Consider the following 20,754-nt stretch of genomic DNA (forward strand, 5'->3'; position numbering starts at 1 on the left):
CAGCATCCAGGGGCAGAGGCAGTGTCAGGTGAGAACACTGACCAGGCCTGATGAGTCTGGGCACCCGAAGGAGCAGGGAGAGAAGAACGGCTTGTTGAGCGTGAGCGATAAGAATGGGAGGGCTAGAATAACGCGTAACAGGGGTTGATTTAAGGCAGACATAGATACTGTATCCTGTCTTCACTATGCAAGAGGAAATTCTTTAATGCAGACATCATCCATGCTGGTGGGTGATATATAGGACTGTGGTGACTGTGACAGACGGCATGAAATCTGTGAAAAAAAGGTGTTTCTCATACCTCACTTATGACACTAATACTGTATTGTAGTTGAGATATTGCATTTCACAACTAACAAGTGTGCATGGAAGGGTTTCATTGAAGTAGCAACAGCCACTGTGTTGGAGCCTGTCTTAAATTTAGACACTGTCATTTTGCATATCAGCTGCTCCTATTGCTAAAGGGACTATAATCATGTAATCTGATTAAGGTAATTTCCTGTTTAGAGTTAGCATTCCTGTATTCCAGATGGGGTAACAGCTATAAAAGAGACTGTAATGACCCAAGGTGACTCACGCATCCTCAACTTTGTGAATCTAATCAGCCATCCTAACATCCCAGTGGCACTTATCCAGTGACCCTTTTAAGTTTGGTTTTTGGAGCATTTGGAGCTCCTGGTAGTTTGTCAAACGTCCTTCCTTTCAAAAGTACACTGGGTTGTTTATGCGGTTACATCATGCCAGCTAATTTGGGCCTTGTGCATTCAAATGGCTAAGGCTGGAACTGGACATGGGCCATTGAATTCGGTCATCTGATTTAATAATATTAGATTATTTCATATACATATCCATATGAGTATACAGGCCAATGATAGGCAAGAAAATCCTGCATTAGTTGGGCTCCAAATGGGTTTGCAAAACCCCTCAGTGAGAGTCCATGAACTGAAAAAAAGGATTCTGGCACTGAACCTGCCAACATCTACACGTAGTTTGGAGGGTCAAAAACAGTGAGCCTTGTTTAAAATTGTATCCACTCTAAGAAGCTGTGATACATGATGTGAGCAATTCTTTGGCCAATATCCGCTCAATGAAAGACCTAACGAGGCCGCACATTTTTCAAAGGCCGATTTTTATTTTATTTTTTTGCGGGCGGACGAGAACTGCGCTACAGTAACACAAAGCAGACTCCGACCAGCGCAGAAGCCTTCTGTTCAAGCGGTGACACAATTAGTCTCAGATAAGGAGAGAGGCGGCGTGGTAGCGAAGATGAAAAGTGCTCTTAGAGGTCAACATCTGTGATAACCTTGAGGCCTAATCTTTCAAAGCTAAAACAGACGAAGCATAGTAATGAAAGCTGAATAAAGGAGAAGGGCAATACTCTAGAATCATAAAGCTGCCATGTGCTGTCACTGGTCAGTCAGTTATGTAAGAAATGAGGGTCCTGGGCACCTGGGTGGCTTAGTGGTGAAGCCGGCGACCACATACACATGCCGCGTTGCAGTACGGGCGACGTGGGTTCACATCCTGGCCTATCGCCAGTTTGTCCGTGTGTCTTTCCCTGTATCTTTCCCCCATTTCCTGTCTCTCTCCACCGAAGCCGCTGTGGCCAAAAACGCAAAAATAAAAGAAATGAGGGTCCTAACTGGTGAGAATCCAAACGAGAGATATCAGAAGAATGATGCGAAACACTAACAAGGGAACAGAATGCATGCATGCACAGGAAGGAAGCAACCACCACGTTGACATCCTGTTTGTATTCATACTCATCAAGTGGTCATCTTTTTCTAGGAGCGCATCATTCGAATCTTCTGTTAGTGGCCATTATCATTATACTCTTCCTGTTTATCAGCCTCATGCTCTCGCTCTGAGCTCACAGAGTGATTATGGAAACTGTCGGATGGTAATCGGATTAGCCCGAGCACTTGACAGATCATGAGTTCTGTTGGAGCAGTCCCACCGTTGGCTCACTGATGCTTTGTTCTTCTGTCTAGCTTAACAAGGTCTCACAGTACAAAGGGCTCGGACATGAACATTTACAACAACAGTCTGTCATTACCTTGTCTTTTAAACTTAGTAGCTCTGCCGAGTTCTGGAGTCAGTATTATGGTGAGTATGCTGAATCAGCACCTGTTCTAAACGCTGCCGATACAGTTCCTGAATTACCAGCCTTATTTAAAGATGCATTTATTGTTGTTTTTGGTCACTTAGGGTCAACGAAAGAAGAATTTCCCATTTCCTTTTTTTAAACATCATATTGATTCAACATCTTGCAGTAAAGTTGCCATAAAGCCAAAAACAATGAGCTCAAAGAAGCTAAAACTGTAAAACAAAGGTCAGTTTCAGATTTGGTTTCTGGACTTATTCTGTGTTAGTCTGTCCCCACGGGTGATCGTCCTCTTTCGTCCTTTGCTGGTTGTATATTCTACAGTGGATGATGAATAACACGTGGGTGCTGACTTAAAGAATCTGGGCTCCATCTTGAAAATCTGAAGCCATGAAGTGTAATGTAAATATAGCTGCCCGTGTGCCTGTTTTTAGTGTTTGTATAACTCCAAATTTACCATCCATATGACTGACTGGTTGTCTTTCTGTTTTCAGGTGTCCTCGTCTTGTGTTCCAGCAACAAACTATGAGCTGGTAAGCAACAGTGTTTTTTTCTTTTGGTAATTGCTTCCATGCTGTACTTATTACAGTGTCCTTCCTGGTGCAGAATTGTTGCAAATAAGGTTGTAAAGTAACAGGCTCTATCAGCTACACTAACACAGCAGTCACTATAGCAGATAATGGTCCATTATCTGGAGGCCCCCTGAGACAAACTTGTGATTTGGGGCTATATAAATAAACCTGACATTGCCTGACTTAACTATTGTTTGGCAGCTCTGTTTTCTGTTCTGATAAGGTTGTAAAAATGGTCCTTGTTAGCTTTTGGAACAAAAGTAAAAATTCTGCTGGATAAGAAGGGTAAATAAAAAGCTGTGCCCTCGAATCTTCTACATCATGATGACGACTTTTGGTCTTTCAAATAACATTATGCAAAGTGAGACATATTCTGGGTATGAAAAGATCCTGCAAGAGCAATAAAATATTCGCTTGCTCGGTTGCCTTATTTGGTATTGACATAAGAGGCCGTGTTAGACTTGGATATGATTTGCTCACTCGCTTCCTCGAATGTTGTGTGTTTAAAATGGTTTTGGGAGCTTCAAAAACCAAAGCAAAGACAAACCAAAGCAAATATCCCCTGCACGTTTCTGTGCTCACAGAGAAAATATTTCTTGAAATGTCTTTATATTTCTTTCATAAAAGCAGCAGTAATTAAGCAAGAACATGTGATTATCCTTACAGATGCTTTGGCACTAGATGCTTTGTCTGTGAAGACATCTGTTTGAGCTGTGCAGGGGCACGGGCTGAGCTCTCTGGGCATTGTTGAAGGAATGCGTATGAGTTCATTAGTTTCTGAAACACCTTTGGATACAGAGGGCAACAGTTTACCACGAAAATAGATTTCCACGCTATCTGCTGGCCTCTAGTTTTTTCACTCCGTCTTCTTATCTGTTGACAAAATGTAAAGTGACCATTTTTATACTTATATTTCTCAAGCAGTGTGGAGGAAAGCTTGTTAGTAGCGTTGAAACACAGAACATATCACATTTTTGCTTTTAATTGGCTCGATGTTGCTGAAGGAAGTGGAGGCAAATAGTAACTGCAGGGCAGCTCTTGACAGTCTCCTTTCTCTTGCGCTTGCCAAAAGGCGTCTCCCTCGAGGCTTTTACGCCTGCATTAAAGTTGCTGATTGCCCCCATAAACACTGACGAGCTGAGGTGTAAAACACTGGTTGACGTATCTTTTACTGTACCGCCGAGGAGAGGGGAAGGAACACAACACTGTTTAAAGCTGAGGGGAAACAATGGATTTCAAGACAAACAATGGGACTATTTTTTTAATAGTCTAAAAATACAGCTAGATAGTGGAGTGACCATGGAGGAAATGGGAAGCATGAGAAATAAACACACAGCTGGACACCTGCTTTTGTGCACCTGACGTTTGTCAGACTCGTGGGGTTGGGTTTCAGTGGTGGTAAGCTTCTCTGTGTGTGGTTCATAAAGTACAGTATGTATTACAGAGATGAGTAAGGAATTCTGTTTGTGCGTACAGTATGCGTCACCCTTCTGATGTGTGTGACAGGAAGCTGGATGGTACTGTCTGTGTGTGTGTGTGTGTGTGTGTGTGTGTGTGTGTGTGTGTGTGTGTGTGTGTGTGTGTGGACGTGAGGACGCGCATGCCTGCGAGGCCCGAGGTGTGCTCTCAGGCAGCTCTCCTCACCCCTTGTTTGGTGAATTCCTTCGCTCACAGCCAAAGACAACGTGATTTACCGCCCTACATCAGGTACACTCTGATTGACCATATATTAACGCAGTCGGAGAAAAATGTTGTAAAAAAATAGGAATGTTTTTTTTTAAATCCAGACATTCCAGGAAGATTGACGAGCCACAACTGGAAGAAATACAACTGAACTACCAGATGATCGTGCTCCTGCTGTCGTGAATCTCATGCAGCTGCTACTTGGCTACAGATGAAAAATAAGCAGTGCCTAATGAGTTTACTATTTTCTTTGGATTTGGATTTTTTTTAAAATTCCTAACACATCCAAACAAACGCTGAAAAAGAAGTTAAACTTGGAAGCAAACAGAGGGGGTTGCTCAGCAAGTGTCTCTTGTTTTTGGCCTTTGATGGAGCCGCGCCATTACGACCACAATGAGGTGTTTAGCAGGTGGTGTGGGACTGTGTAATATTTGATCTTCCACAGCAGGTGGAGTTGGAACTGTGGATAAAGCCTATTTTTTTCTGAACACTTGAAGTGGACTTTATTATCTATATTTTCCCTATTCTTGGATCCTTGGTGTAACTGAGAGTGGATATACTTACTGTGGTCGAGTTTCAGACCATAAACAGTATAAAAGACGTGAGACGTAGCTACCCTGATATCACCCGTGGGTTTGTGAAGCTTTTAGCCGAGTGTTTCCTTGTAATCTGACTGGAAAACTGCATGCTCATTGGCTAATGACTTGTTAATCATAAATCATAAGCCAGCAGTCATATCCTAGATAATCCTCTTTTCTGACTCTAATAATAGCAATATTTTGCAAATTGAGCTTAACGGTTTATTAAATATGACCCCAAACTAGCAACTGAGCCTTTAAACTAATCAGGAAAGCGTTTACAGCGGTCAGGGCCGAGGTCCATTTTCCCATAGACGTCTATAGGACCAGAAGCCTTTTTGGAACTACAATTATTGCCCCCTGGTGGCCATTTACTAGATTGCAGGTTTAAGGCTGTTCTGCATTGGCGAATGGAGCTGGAAATGAGCATAACTGATCCCCTTTGCAGGACTTCACATGGGCGTGAAGGTTTGTTCTTGACCTTGGAAAAGTAGTTGAGGAGCTGATATGGTGCTTTTGATTGAATCAACCTATCTTCCAAAGAAGAATGCTGAGTTCTCACAGGTTTTTAATGTTCTCAGTACTTTAAGGAATTTATCAGCTTTGCAAACCCGTTTAAGGGTACAGTGCATATCTAGGCCAGGAAGTCCGATAACTCCACTTTTTGGAGTTTTTAGCTCAGTATATGTGACCTAGGCTGGATAGATGCAGCTCTTAAATGTATTTATCTTTTTCCAGTCTTCAGTCAAACTGTGGATGATAAAGCCAGAGGGCCGGTTAGAGCAATAATGTGGTGGTGGTGAATGAAACTTAACTGCACCAGCATCAGATCAGTGTAACTGTGGATTAGTGGCTTCCTTCATGATTTAAATATAGAGTAGTAGTCTATTAGTGACTACCTCTGAGTGAATTTGGAGTGATTCAGCCCATGGTTGGAGGGTGATGCCAACATTTACTGTATCTGATAATGTGTTTTGGAGATCCCATGCAACTGTTGAAGATGACAGATGTGGCTGCCTCCAAGCAGACCCCTGTCAGGCGGGGGGGGGTGCACGCCGTGCTGTAAAGCATGCTGGGAGCATTCCTCAGATATTCCCTCACATTGAGCTCATGCTGCCAGGAATCAGTTTTATTTTGCACAGCACCTTGATGGAGGCAGAGAACTGTTAGGTGTTCTCACCGGTGAGGTAGACTGCACATTTGCTCTCACAAACAAAGATATGCACACACTCAGAGAACCATAAACCACTAGCACCTACGTCATCCAGCATTTTTTTTAACATAGGTCTTATGTAGTCGGGGAACGAGGCCAGGACATTGCTGAGTAATGAGTAACTGCAGGGCAAAGAGGGTGTAGATGCGGTCCAATTAATGCTGTGTTTAGAACCACACATATTTCCCCGATGTGCCCTGTGTTACGCTGTGTATACAAGCGACAACCAGGGATCCGGTTACAGATTACAGAATGCTCCCTGAGCCCTGGGAAAGTAGGAACTAAAATGTTTAATTTTAAACTAAGAGCCAACTAAAGCATCATGCATTGGTGTTTATCGTGTGCAGCACAATAGTCCTGCATTATCAAGTGTTTGAAGTGCGGCTTACATAAGGGTGCTGTGTGAAAGCTTGGACATCGTGGTCAAGTTTTTCCTTTTCCGGTACTTTAGTTTAGACAGAAGAAAGGGATGTTTTAGTCCTGGCTTAGAGTGATTTCTCTAAGGAGATGATGGTTGAACATTTAGATCTAAATGCAAAGAAACCTTAAAATGACCTGCGATTTCCTCTCTTTGTGCTTTTTGATGCAGAGAAATCGCTGCACTTTCTTCTAGAGATTCACCTCTTTTTCATGAATGTAAAACTTTTTAAAGTTCATACAAATTTATGTGCTTTACATCAAAGATATTAAGAATATGTATTCTTAATATCTTGGAAATGTATTTGTAATTGATATGCTGAAAATAACCAAGCCTTTTGGTTTACAGTGCTGAATTACAAGTGAACAGTGGCTTATAAATTGCAGTTTTATGAAGTCATCCCACCAACTTAGTCGCTGCAGTTTAGAGAGTCAAAGTGCTTCCAGTCCTGTTTGCTCCGTCCTGAATACCATAATGGACTTTTTTGCACGCTAAGCTGTAATTTACTCTTACCAATGTTACAGTATGAAGACTCTGCTAGTTTAGACTGTGGTCACTCTCAGCTCAAAGTGATGTCAAACCTGAGTAACTGCCAACATGTTCCTTTTTATACCCTTCAGCTGATGTTATGGTTTCTTAGATTGCTTCGGTTGTTGCCACTAATAAACAGCTCATTAGAGGGCTGATTATTACTGTCGCCTAAGCTTTAGCAATATCTTTCAATCTACAGGAATAGATCATCTTTACTGGAGAAATCCCAACAAGGATCTTTCAAAAATTATCCCTCAGTAGCGTTACACAAACAATGCCATACTTAGTAGGGAGTCTGGTTGGGCGGTTTGCTGTTAACACAGTGTGACTGCCACAGTTAGCTTCTTTTTTCTTTACAAGCAGTCGCCATTGGTTTCCTTTTTCTTTGACCGCAGTCCTAAACAGGCTACCCTAAACAAGTCAGATTTTAGCCACACTAGTGGCGTTTGCATGGCATCCATCCTGTCCCCCAAATGAAGAATAATAAATAATTTGGTTTGACAAAATACCGAAATATTAGAATGGGCTGCGGTTTGCTAATTAGCTCTTAGCATGCTATCCAAGTCTTTCTAGAAGTAAGTCCTGCCAGTCTGCAACTCCCTGGCAACCACATCAGTAGTGAAAAACATGCATTCTCCAACTGAATGGCAAGTGGCTGCTGGGAGTTGCTAGCAGTCACTAGGTGGTCACAAAGAGGCGCACGGTGCTGCATCTAAAACTTCTGTGCGATTGCAGCTCTTTGTGACTGGAGCGACCACATGCTAATCGGCATGTGGTCAGCAGCAGGTTGCCAGGGAGTCCCCAACTGGTCTGTAGGCCTGTGGTGAGAGAGGCCTCAGAAGGTAAAAACCTGCTGATTGCAGTTACAGAGCAACACGAGTATTTATTTGGACTCCCTGGTGACCCTGATAATCCACCGCAACACCAAGCACCTCCAAGGGGACACGTTTGGCCTTTTAGCAGTGAAAGCCTCCTCTGTGCTCACCAGCTTGCTTCCATCTATGTCACTCTCCTGTTTTGTTTTTTTAAATAGCATAATGCACAGATGGTTTATAAGAGCCTTCTTTCTGCTGAACACAGCTGGCTGTAGCTGAAAATAACATTATGACAGATGACTGAACAAAAAGAGTCCAGCTAAACGATGAGCTCAGAGTTACTATAAATCTTTGTAAAGCCGAGCAGAGCGGTAGATTCGGTTGATAATACATCACTGTGAGAGGCTAACTATTAAACATTGTTTTCACATTTTCACTTAATAATTTCTGTCTTGGGCTCTAAACTTAAAGTGTTACGAGCACAGAAGAAGCAGCGACTTGTTTAGGTGTGTCTTTGTTTGTGTGCATGTGGGTGTGACTGATTGGACGCTCGTATCTCTCACACACACACACACACACACACACACACACACACACACACACACACACACACACACACTAGGAGTAAAAATACTTGGCGGATGCTTTTGCAGACGCCCTCCTCTCGCACATGTTAGAAAAGGCTTCTGGTTACATAACGGAGCGAGCGGCAGGTCCGTATCAGTAGGAGCAGGGATGGGCGGGGGTGAGAAAAACAGAGATGTCAGAGGTGGTTTAGGGTCACGGCCGGCTCAAGGGTTTTTCCCACAGCGAGGACCGGCCGCTCTCTTTTACCCCGGGTCCTGAGGGATCCCTGGCATCTTAGGACCTAACCCCAAAGGGGGAGGAACGGAGGATAAGCACACACACTGCAGCCTTAACCCTAAGCTTTGATGCACACAGCCCCGCCTCCTCAGCACTGTTTACATTTCTGGGACGTGGCTATGTGAACGCTGCAGATGAAGGAGCACGGAGCATGAGAGAGAACAGCTGTGTGTCTGTGTGTACTTTTGCTGATGTAGTAGGAGGGCTCGGCTATAAATCGGTATTACTGTGTTTAACTTAAGGTGGTGCCATGATGTTGTTGTTGTTTTGTTTTTGGATAGTTCCCCCATAAATAAAAACATTAAAAAAATAAAGAAAATGACTCACTGAAGGTTGTGTTTTATACATTCAGTATACATCTGCCAAATTAACACACAACTTATTAATAGATATTGTTTGGGGAGTTATTGCCCTATAATGTGCTGTTATTCTGAAAGTTATATCTCTATATGCATGATGGGGGATTTACACTGAAAACACAGTGACTCATCTGGAAGGAGGTGAAAACTGTGACTGTAAATGTAGATTTATTTAGAAATTTGTATTTAAATGCAGCTTTAACACATGTAGCTTTTCATATTTGTTAAACAGCATCAGTTGAGACTTGCTGGCTTCAGGTGAGCTATGATTGTTCTGTGTTCAGGTCTGCAGTGTGTGCACAATGCCACTAGAAGGCACTGTTGCACATGCCAGTTTACAGGTGTTTAGTGTCATATGTGGCAGGTTGTGTCACCCGCAGCACTGAAGCCTTCGTGAAATTGAAGGTATTCAGTTTTTATTTATTTTCTAAACTGACCCTGATCTGTTCTGACGGTGTCAGCAGCTGAATTTATTTGCAAATGAATGTCATTTGAGACTGTAAGTGGCCGCTCTGAGGTACAGTATTAAGCAATCATGGTGTTGCACTTTATTTCACGCTTTCTAGATGGCATACATCAGTCTTATTAATAAGAGTTTTTTTTTTTTTGTTGTTGTTCGGGAATGTGTTTGCCTCTCTGCAAATTAGGTCCTTTGACGGTGCTTTCAGTGTAACATGGATTGATTCAGGTCATGCATTTAACTTTTCATCTCGCTGCCAAGGAATGCTGCTGCACAGCTTCTCATCAAAGTAAAATGAGTTTTTGTATCATTCCCGGCTTGCGGCAGCTTAGCCGAAACACAGGCGCGTCTAAGGCTGCTAAGCTCTGTGTGGGATACAGTCCAAAGTGCAGTGTAAACACGGGGAGCAGCGCGGGTGCGTAGCTACGCTGCAGCCGGTGCAGATGGTGTGTGTTTCTCAGAGTTTCCAAAGAAAGCAAGTGAACTGAAAAAAAGAAAATGTACAAGGCCGTCAAGGGAGGGAGAAGAAGGGCGAGGTGGGGGCTGGAGGTTAAAGGATGAGGGGCACTCCCTGAGTCTGACTCACACATATAGACAAGGATTAACTCTGTGAGATCAGCGGCACTATATGATTATAGAGTAATATTTCCTTGGGGAAAAAAAAAATCCATTTTCTTTCAGTTTGTCAGTTTATTAGATGCTCAGCCTGCTGACTGAATGTAAACACTGAAGCCGTCCAACACTCACAATGCCGAGTGCTTTCTGTTTCCTTTGAGAGGGCAAAACTCCCTGCCTCTCTTTTTGTGTCTCTCACCCACAGTCGCACACCCAAAGTGGTGATTTTAACCGCTCCTCTGTCCGCACTGAGCCGCCTGGGCCAGGCTAAATGGGCTGTGTCTCGAGCTCTAAAGATGCATAGCTGTATATTTAGCCCTGGGTCATTTGCCCGAGAGGCTCTCGCTTACTGTCTACGTTCTTCCCCACCGCTTATGGGAGGAAACTCCCAGCGTGCTCGCTACCTCTGCTTTCCTTAAAGGAGCGGGCTATAATTTGGTAAATTGGTCAAAGGAGCCACTGTGTTCATGTGAAAGAGAGCACATGGCACAGTGGTGGTGGAGGAGATAAAGAGCTCTGGGTGACACTGCTGCGCTCAAAGGAGACGGACACGTGGCTGAGTCGATGGTTTCTCATCATCTGTGCGCTTTCGCGTGACAGGTTTTGCAAGGACAGATGAGCATGAGTAACTAAGTTAAAGACTTCTGAACTCATTCTTTGTTAGTGAATAAGCCGAGTGTTCCATTCTGGAAGTGATTTGCAACCTGAATTGGCATTAAAGGGGAATTTGCCATTGCTCATGATTAAAAACATGGTACCAACTTCTACTCGAACATGAAGGGGGGGGCAGACAATTCAGATATACCCCCAACTGTCTGTTGTAGACCACAAACTGAATGTAAAAGAAAGTTTTCAGGTCTGAAAAGTAGTCAGTAAACTGGTATTCTTTCTGCGAGCCAGCAGGGGGCGACTCTTTTGGTTGGAAAAAGTCCAGTTGTATAAAAATCTATGGGAAAATGAGTTTTTAGCTCCATTAATTTGTGACCTCAGCAAAGACTTTACGGATGAGTCTATGATTTCATTTGTTAGTTTCCAGTCTTCCAACATACAAGATGATTCATTTTGTAAATTATGGTCCCCATTAGAGGCAAAAAAGAGGATAAAGCGGGGCATACTTTAGGGCGTAACTACCTTCTGATTGACAAGTGGCTCAATCAGATGATCACATTTGGTTTCCAAACACCAAAATGCTCGGCTCACCGTTTCCCAATGAGACTTAGTCATCCAGCTGGTGATGTCACAGTTGCTCCATCCTTCTTTTATTTACAGTCTGTGCTGTAAACATTAATCACAGAAAACAGAATGACTTTCTGCCTTAACTTTGACCTAATGTGTATGTTTCCATCAGCTCTCCCCTGCAATCAGATGCTTAAAGCATCATTTCAGGTATGATAACTTTTGATAGTATGATTGTATGATAACTGCCTCAAAAATAAAGTTGTTACCAGTCCTGAGGCAATGAGCCATAACCGTAGATGCTCTGATATTAAATGGGAAGAAACAGATGCTTCAAAAACAAAATATATATAATTATAAAACATTAGAGAGCTTATCATTGTAATTCCTTTAATTTGGCTTTGCCCACCTCAAACCTGTTTTCTGTAACTATTTAAAGCAGCACAAATTTAAAACTGAATTAGATCTCTTCTCCAACGTGCATTTAGCGGCCGCAGATTTTATAACAATGATGCTTCTTTTCCCACCGTATCTGCTGTTGCAGCCCGATGCAAGGAAGGCAGGAGGAGGATGGGGAGGTCTGAGGTCTAAATTGAGTGTTGTAATATGCAAACACCTGATTTTGAGCCTACGGCCTGTCTTTCATTTTGGTTGCGATGCTTGATAGAAACCATCTGGACCACAAGAACAGCGTCAATATAAAAAGGATCTGTGATGAAAAAGCAGTTTGATCACACGAGGTCATCTACGTTTCAGTCAGCTGTCAGCAATCTAGCAAAATCAGCAGCTGTTGGCACCTCTGGACCTAATCTTTATCATTATTATTGATCAAAAACACCCCGGATCCCCCCAGATATCCTCACTCTGAGCTGTGAAATGAGAACTTGTTTTCCTTTTGAGCAAACGCTGGGATGTTTTGTAGAACGCTGGGAGATCAACAGGCTGCATTTAGCTTCTCTCATGAGCCTCAGCTGACTTTGTTCAAGATGATGACATAGCTCTGAGCGAGGGAAGCGCTGAGGAGTCACAAAATCTGACTGTCCACAGTGAAAAATGATTTCCAGCTCAGAGCATCAATCTCACACTAATAGCATTATGGAAACAGCACATGCATAACTAATGTGAGGCATGATTAGAAGGGCCTAACGTACTTGTAAGGTTTGTGTTATTCTGCCCCTGCAGGTGCTGCAGAGCTCTTGGCCACAGATGAGTGTTTGTTTCCCTCTCTCCTTTATTCCTGCATCTGTTGCAATTATGTTTAATGATGATTATGTTTGAAGAGTCTTTTTGCAGTCTGCTCTGCGGATGTGTGCTGCTGGGGCACAGCGCATTCATGCAGCCTGCAGCGGGAGGCCATCGAAGAGTTAAAATGTTGGAAGTTTGCACTGCTGTCATATGGAGCTGTGAGATTCTGGACCCAAAATGAGAACCATGACTGTCTTGCTATAAAATACCATTCAGGATTCTGGTGCCCATTACTGTCCTCCATGGTTTCTTGGTGCTTTAATCCCAACGTTATGAGGTTCTAAGGTCTTAAATTGTGGCTTTAGATACATCAAGTTATTACATCTGCTTTGTTCTTAATTCAGAAAAGAAACATTACGAACACGGCTGGAATGGGAGTTTCGGATCAACTTGTTGCAGAATAATGTTGCATTAAGTGATACAATAAATCTGCAGCCTTAAGAACTCACTGTGCCTTCATAAGGACATCTTGGAGAGGAAATAATTGGTGGTGAACATGCAGTCTGTCGGTGAAGTCCATTATGAAGACCATTTTCCAGCAGACTTGCATACAACCAGAAGTGCAGCCAGGGAGCAGTTTTTTTATTTAGGTGCAGCACCTTCTCGGTGACAGATTTCACCTGATGACAGCCAGAAAAATCCAGCAACCACTTGTCAACTTTTTGGTTAATACCCATATTTCTCTAGCAACCTGTGGCTGACAGGAGGTCACCGGCCAGGCTCTGGACCTGACTTGAAGGTTCCTGGAAGATTTGCTGCCAACAAACTGATTTACCTTCAAATTTTGTGTATTTTAAAGGGTCTGAACACGGTTACTCTGAACACATCTTGCTTACTCATTCTTTGGTTCTGCAGGGTTGGTTTTACTGTCATTTCTTTAAATGACAAACTCTCTGATCTTGTCCAGTTTTGTCTGTCAAAGATCATGATTTTCATACGTGGCGATCATCCTTTCCCTCCGCTGTGAATCTGAACACAGTCCTGGGCTTTAAGGCTTCACCTCTTGATCTGGAATCTAAAATTCAGAGCTGGGACAGATGATTTAGTTTAATTTTAAAGCATTTAATCATTTTGGTCTTTGAGTTTATGAACGCTGGGTCTGTTTCTTGTTTCAAAATTGTGACATTTATTGTGCACAGACTGCAAAAATTGCCCTGTTTAAAAAAAATAAAAATGGTAATGTCTATATCAAAACCCCCCTTCAAATGCTTCCTTTGAAGATCACTGACACAAACTGCAAACACTTCCTCTGTCGGCCGTTTTGCTGATCCCAAAACTTCCCCGGCTTTCTTGTGCTCTCTGAATCATTTGCATCTCCAAGCGACGGCATGCACACGGATACAAAGCAGCCATCTGGCTGTAATCTTGCAAAGCGGAAATGCACATGTTAGAATATATCATTGTGAGAATTGTTTTTCTGGGATTACACACAATAGGCTCTATTTGTGTGAAAATGCCTGCGGCTGCAAATTTTGGCCTCACAGTGAAATCCATAGCCTGCATTTACAAGCTCAGACATCAGCCTACTGTTTCCTTTTCCTTCATTATTAGAAGCACCTCTGTCTGCACGTACGACATGCAGACGGGTGGCCTGCGCGTCCAGCACGACGCTGATAATGTAATCCCATTTGCTGTTAACTTTCTGTCATAAATGCTGCAGTTTGGAGTCGAGTTCAGATGGCAGCAAGCTCTCTCGCGCTCTCTGTGGTCGGTGGTTTAGTCTGGGTGTTTGGAGTCGGGATTCTAGGGCCCGTACACTCAGACTGTAATTAACTGTTTACATTTGCTGTTTATGTTCCACTGAAACGTTCTGCAGGGTGTCGCAGCCCAGCTCTCTGTGTGGGACTCTGCAGCGGTCACTACCAAGCAGGATTAAAGAATGAAGTCCTGCATCTCAAATTAGAATTTACAGTATTTTAATATTAAGTGTTTTCTCATCTGTGCATTTAAAGGATAAGGTGACATTACTCTGCTATACTCTGCCAAATTCCCAAGCCATCAATGATCTACAGACTGTTTTTGTAACCGCAGCCTGACGCTCGTTTCTTTGTGCCTTGGTGGTGTTGTCCAAAAATAATAAAGAACTCTTCAGTGAGCCACACTGCTGCATTTTGGCTCACTGAATAATCACATTTTAATTGATTCTGTATCAGCTGAATGTATCAGCATGTGTCATTTACCAGTGTCTGAGACTCATGTCGCACGGTCTTCATCCGGCTAAAGGTTCAAAAACTGTGTGAAGAGCTGAACGACTTTAAACTTCAGCGATCTTCGGTGGGGTGAAGAGGATCCGTCTGCTTCCAGCCTGTGTGTGATTGCTGTGTCAGCCAATGCAGGCAAAACACAGCTGCAGCATTCAATAGTCTGTAGAAAAATGCACCATGTTTGTGTATGTTTGGCAAATAATTGTATTACCTAAAACTTACAGTAAATTGATTCGTGCAGTTACAAACCGAGACCTTATCGTTGTAATTTTTAATAAGAACTCAGGCTTTAAACTGAGTGCATGAGGCAGGCAGGGATGGTCGCCATTCATGACTTTTAATAAATCATTAACAGGGAGGAGATTTTTATTCTTGGCCAATAAATACCTGAGTATCCGCTCTGTTACCAAGGCAGGACGACTATATGGATGTTTTTTTGTTTTTTTTAGGATATTTCCATCAAAATTTTTGAATGTTTTTCCATGCTTACAGTGGAGAGAGAGGAAATTAGCTGTAGCTGCACTTCAGGTCTCTTTCCTGTTTAACATAATACCGTCTCAAGTCTGAAGAGCAAACCAAACTTTCGATGCAGACTGCTGATGACAGCTCCGTGTGTGAAAACCTACAGCAGCTTGGATTTTCAAATGTCACATATGTCACTTCAAATCTGCTGTGTCCATAAAGTTTCACCCTACAAAGTGGCACTAGTCTTACTTTCATCTCTGTACTGTGTGTATATATGACTCATTTTAAGCCTCATTTAGTACCATCTGCGTGTGTGTGTGTGTGTGTGTGTTAGGCTGAGGTTAGTTGAACCCCACATAAGTCATGATGACATCACAGATTTCTGTTTTCTTCTTCTGTTCTCTGCCATGAAACTTTCTTTCTACCTTTATCCTTTCCTCTTTATACCCCAAATCCCACCTCTGCCTAATTCCTTTTGCTTTCTCGTGTCTTAAATGTCCATCAACTCCTTCCCACCCCTTTCTGCCTTTCATTTCTTGTCCCTGACTCTTTGCCTGACTCTCTCTCTCTCTCTCTGCCCATAGCTGTATATGGCATTGAAAAAGAGTTCCTCGGCTGGACTCTCCAGTCTTGGCAAATGAAAGCAGACTTGTCTCTTTGTGTAAATATTTGCACAGAGGGATTATAGATGGTCCCACACATTCAAGGTGGAGTCCTACTCCACTCCAGGCCACATTAGGGCAAAGAATGGCTCTGAGTGTAGCTTCAACATGTGATGACACGACTTAACATCTCACGAAGTCAACAGTGTATCGGCAGGTATCGAGCTCACTGTTTTTGTTTTTTTGTCGTTTCTGAACAGGCACCAAGCAGTGACCTCCCTCTCAAACATGTAGACACCATGGTGAGTTTCACTTTTTTTTTTTAATTAGTTTACCTGCTGTTTTTTCTCAGGTCCATTCTTCGTGTTTGCTTAGACAGCTGAACTGAAGGAGCTGATGGATCTGTCTCTGCAGCTCTGGCTGAGAGATCAGATGTTTGGTGTATAAAAGCTGTAAAGTATGCGTGGATGGAGGCGTCCCAGTTGCCATGAAGGACAGCCACATTAAGTTTACACTTCATGCACAATAGAATCTGGAGAGATTTGAATCTCAATCATGCATTTTTCAAAAATATCAAACATTAAACGTACACGTCAAGCACGTCTTTGCAAACAGCTAATTAGACCTTTAATCTTGATTGCTTTTGGTTCTAATTATTATGTTATATAAACAGAGATGTTATAATAAAAGAATCCAGAGTAGAAATCTGTTGGAGATGGACGTTGTATGACACATGCTGCAACCCTACACCCAAACAGTCAGTTATTTTTTTTAAAAAAAGAAAAAGGAAAAAAGAGCTCGACCGACAAAGTGGGGCTGCTTACATTTACATCTGCAACAGAACAAAAACTGCCTGGAGATGGTGCCAACAAGGCCATCGAGTGGCAACTGCTGCCAAGAAGGACTTTGTTTAAGCTAATGTGAGCAGTGCAGTGTGATGTGATGCAAAGTGTATTTACACTTTCTCCTGTGCATGGTGAGTGTAGCGGGGGTGCTTTTTCAGGATCATGTGGAGCCCCGTGCCCACATGGAATCTGGCTTTGCACACATTGCACAAAAGTTTAACTATACTGCTCAAAAACTTTAAAGGAATGCTTTTTTAATCAGGCATTGTTGAGCCTGATTGGCAGGTCCACCACTGGCACCCTGTGGTTTTCACAGATGAGAGCAGGTTCACCCTGAGAAAAGACACGAAAGGGTCCGGAGAATCTGTGGAGAACATTTTGCTGCCTCTAACATCGCTCAGCGTGACTGGTTTGGTGGTGGGTCAGTGATGGTCTGGGGAGCCACATCTATGGAGGGGCACTCAGACCTCTACGGGTTAGGCAAAGGCACCCTGCCTGCCAGCAGTTATCCTTGGACCTGTGGATGCTGTCAGGCATGCATGCAAGCATGTGGAGGCCACACAAACTACTGACGACCATTTTTGAGTTGCTGCAATGAAATTTCAGCAAAAAGGACTAACCTGCTGCATCATTTTAAACTTTGATTTTCAGGGTGTCTTTGAATTCAGCATCTGTAGGTTGATCATTTTCATTTCCATCAAACAATGTGGCATCCTTTCATTCCTCCCACATTACCCCAGTCCATATCAGTACAGATATCCTCATTGGATGGAGATCTGATGTGTTTTCATAGTGTTCCTTTAAGTTTTTTTGAGCTGTGTACTTTACAGTGATGAAACAAATATTAAGTCTTTACTTAAGAAAAATTCATTCTGCTCAATATACTTAAATATACTTAAAATACCTAAAATAAAAGTAATCATGCTGACTGACATCCGTGCTATTATTAGATTGTAATTGTTGGTTTATTAATGTGTTTAATCACCGTAATGTTGCAGCTGGAGATTGTTAAAAAAATTACTTGTATAGTGTGTGGTAGCTTTAGTCTTAATAATACAGCATTGAATATTAGTAGATTTCTAGTTTAAAATCTGAAAAATAAAAATTAAATAAAGCATTCAAATAAATGGTGTGGAGTACAAAGTGCAATATTTACATCCTAAAAATGGTGGAGTAGAACTAGATAATAGCATAACAATAAACAAAAAAAAATTGTGGTTATGGCGAATGAAACCTAATGATGTGTGGACTGTAAACTAAAACAGCCGTGATTAATGAAAGGACAAGTGTCTGTGGCAGCTCAGGTCCAGTGTCCTGCATCTCCAAATCAGGCCCACGACAGGCTGCCGTGTGGTGCGCTAACTGTTTTTAAAAGGTTTTGTCTGTTTATTCTTATTGTGGAAACTCTTTAAAATGTAACCAAAGTGCAGATGTAGGATTGGATTCAGGAGACAGACATAGACACCCTCTCTAATTATAAGATTAGGCTTAAAACTTTCCTTTTTGATAAAGCTTATAGTTAGGGCTGGATCAGGTGACCCTGAACCCTCCCTTAGTTATGCTGCTATAGGCCTAGTCTGCTGGGAGGTTCCTATGATGCACTGATGGGTGTTTCTTCTTCAGTCACCTCTTTTTTACTCTGTTTATAATCCACTGCATTTAATCATTAGTTATTATTAATCTCCTGCTCTTTTCCACAGTGTATCTTTTGTCCTGTCTCCCCCCCTCAGCCCACTCACAGCAGATGACCCCCCCTCCCTGAGCCTGGTTCTGCTGGAGGTTTCTTCCTGTTAAAAGGGAGTTTTTCCTTCCCACTGTCACCAAGTGCTGCTCATAGGGGGGTCGTTTGATTGTTGGGTTTTCTCTGTAATTATTGTAGGTTCTTTACCTTATAATATAATGAAAATTGGATTGAATCCTTATGCTAAGTAAAGAGTAGGTTAATCTGCAAATACATCATTTCAATGGCAGATGAGTTATGGACCTGTGGATCAAAGCTGCTGGCATAGTTCATCCATGCACGAGGTTTTCTTTGATGGCAAAGCTCGATACTCCGGCTTACAGGGTTAATGGGATGAACTGTCCCAACTTTATATGTATTTAATGTTGCAGGCTTACTTTATTTTTTTCCTGAACCGAACAAAGTTTTCGGTGCCTGAGCCTAATCAGCGAGCGAACGCTAAATTTTCATTACGTAGGCTGTTTGACCCACACTTCCTGCCCAGGGGCTAAATGTGGGCACCGGATGAAAGCTTTGAGGAGTGATCATACGTCACTGGGCTCAGTGATGCAGCTATATTAGCAGATATGAACAACTTCTAACGCCATCCAGGATTTTTGTGGCTGCTTTTTAACCATTGTTGTGCGTCTGGATGTGACTGCTGTGTTGCTGGAGTCTGTGGACACGTTGGTTTTCAGCCCAGACTCCACAGGTAGCGTTGGGTTCAAACTAATTATTTTTGTCATTGTTACTGTTTTTGAAGAGTTGACATGATTGTTGGTTCTTTTTGCCAATAACTTGAGAGTAATAAATTTCATGTACGCTCGATGTTATGACAACACACACAAAAATGAGGGGATTCATGTTTGCTTTGGACTCGCTGGGCACTGTTTGTCTGCGACACGACTTCCTGTGAGTTGTATTTTGTCTGAGAAAGGAAGGATCGAGTAACCAATTTAGAGTTACCACCCAAAGCCGAGTGCCCACTTTCCCCACAAGGACCAAAAATACACACAAACAGAGCAGCGTGGCTTTTTTGGGGTATGGTGTGTGTGGCTGCTTATGTTGGCATTTCCTATGTTATCCCTCAGTTTTCTTCTGCAGTACAGTTGCTTGAGACAATCCTAAAGAAGTCTCGTGAGTTTTCCCAGTCCGGCGTAATTTGGTCAGCGCCTTAAACGAGGGCCAAAGTCTGAATCACACCCTCTGTGTTTGTGTGATTAGATGAGTTAGTGTTTTATGCTTACTGTATGACCACGTGTCTGTCCTGTGTGCGTCTGCTGGACTGTGTCTGTGTGCGAGTGCAGCTGCTGCTGTCTTGTTGCTGGCATTTGCTGTGTGGTTACGCAGTGACGTGTGGCGGCTGTTTGGCCACGCCTCATCGCCTCGGAGCATCACAGAGATTTATCTTGTGACTACATGACCTGCTCTCGCTGTACTGCGTCAGTTTCTGCTTCAGCTTTGTTCTTCTTTTTTTGCTATGACCATTTTAGGTGCTTATCTTTAATCTGTATTGAGCATTTAAGCTGAGCTGCATCATTTTGCTTCCCCTTTTTCTGATTTCACTTCCCTGACTCGTCCCTCTGCTGCAAATCTTCAGCTTCTTGTGTGAGAAAGTTGAGAAGATGACACGGACAGGCGCGTGATTACGTTTGAATCGATATGACTTAGGACGTGCAGTAATGAGCAGCTCCACTCAGCTGATTTGTGTGTGTTTATGTCTACAAACATGCATCAGTTCCCACATGTTTGGCTAAAGAGACGGAAAGGCTTGGCAATTTAGATCCATGCAAAGATGAGAAAGAGACATGGGAGTGAGGGAGGGAAAAGTTGAATATGGGGGGAGAGAGATAACGTGGTGGGAGGCAGAGGGGGAGGGTAGCCCAGGGCAGAGAAAGAGAGGGATGGGAGAACACACAGCAGGCAGAACGAACGGGACGAGGAGCTCTGTGGAGGAGTCAGCCCTGAGCTCGAGCATGCAGTGGCCCACTGCAGGCAACTGCCCAAAATAGAGCCCTGTTTTTTTTTTTTTTCTTCCTCCTCGTCTTCTTCTGCTCCTCTGCTGTCAGAGAAAAGGGAGAGGTTTCATAGCGGGAAGTTCACTGCCGGACGCAGAGCAGTGGGAAACAGAGGGAGCTCTCCAGAGATGAACCGAGGAGGGTCTTTGAGGAGGCGGCTCTCCTCTCTGAGGGGGGCATGGCGGTGGAGTACGGGCTACCTTTTCAGGAAGGTAGGATGCAGTGGATGAAAGGATGGATTTACTCGAAAGCCTCTTGTTGCTTCTCCT

General features: G+C 42.9%; 1 protein-coding gene across 4 annotated transcripts in view; it reads left to right on the plus strand.

Moving 5' to 3' along the window:
• The window catches only part of tns1b (tensin 1b), a 210,939-nt gene that overhangs the window by 132,617 nt on the left and 57,568 nt on the right, over positions 1-20,754 (plus strand). For all 4 annotated transcript variants that reach the window (XM_030757953.1, XM_030757954.1, XM_030757955.1 and 1 more), the window contains exons 4-5: positions 2,597-2,635; positions 16,163-16,204. In XM_030757953.1, the coding sequence (XP_030613813.1) occupies positions 2,597-2,635; positions 16,163-16,204 (81 nt within the window). The remainder of the gene's footprint in view (positions 1-2,596; positions 2,636-16,162; positions 16,205-20,754) is intronic.

The sequence above is a fragment of the Archocentrus centrarchus genome, chromosome 21 (genome assembly GCF_007364275.1).
Source record: "Archocentrus centrarchus isolate MPI-CPG fArcCen1 chromosome 21, fArcCen1, whole genome shotgun sequence".
NCBI classification, from domain to species: Eukaryota; Metazoa; Chordata; class Actinopteri; order Cichliformes; family Cichlidae; genus Archocentrus; species Archocentrus centrarchus.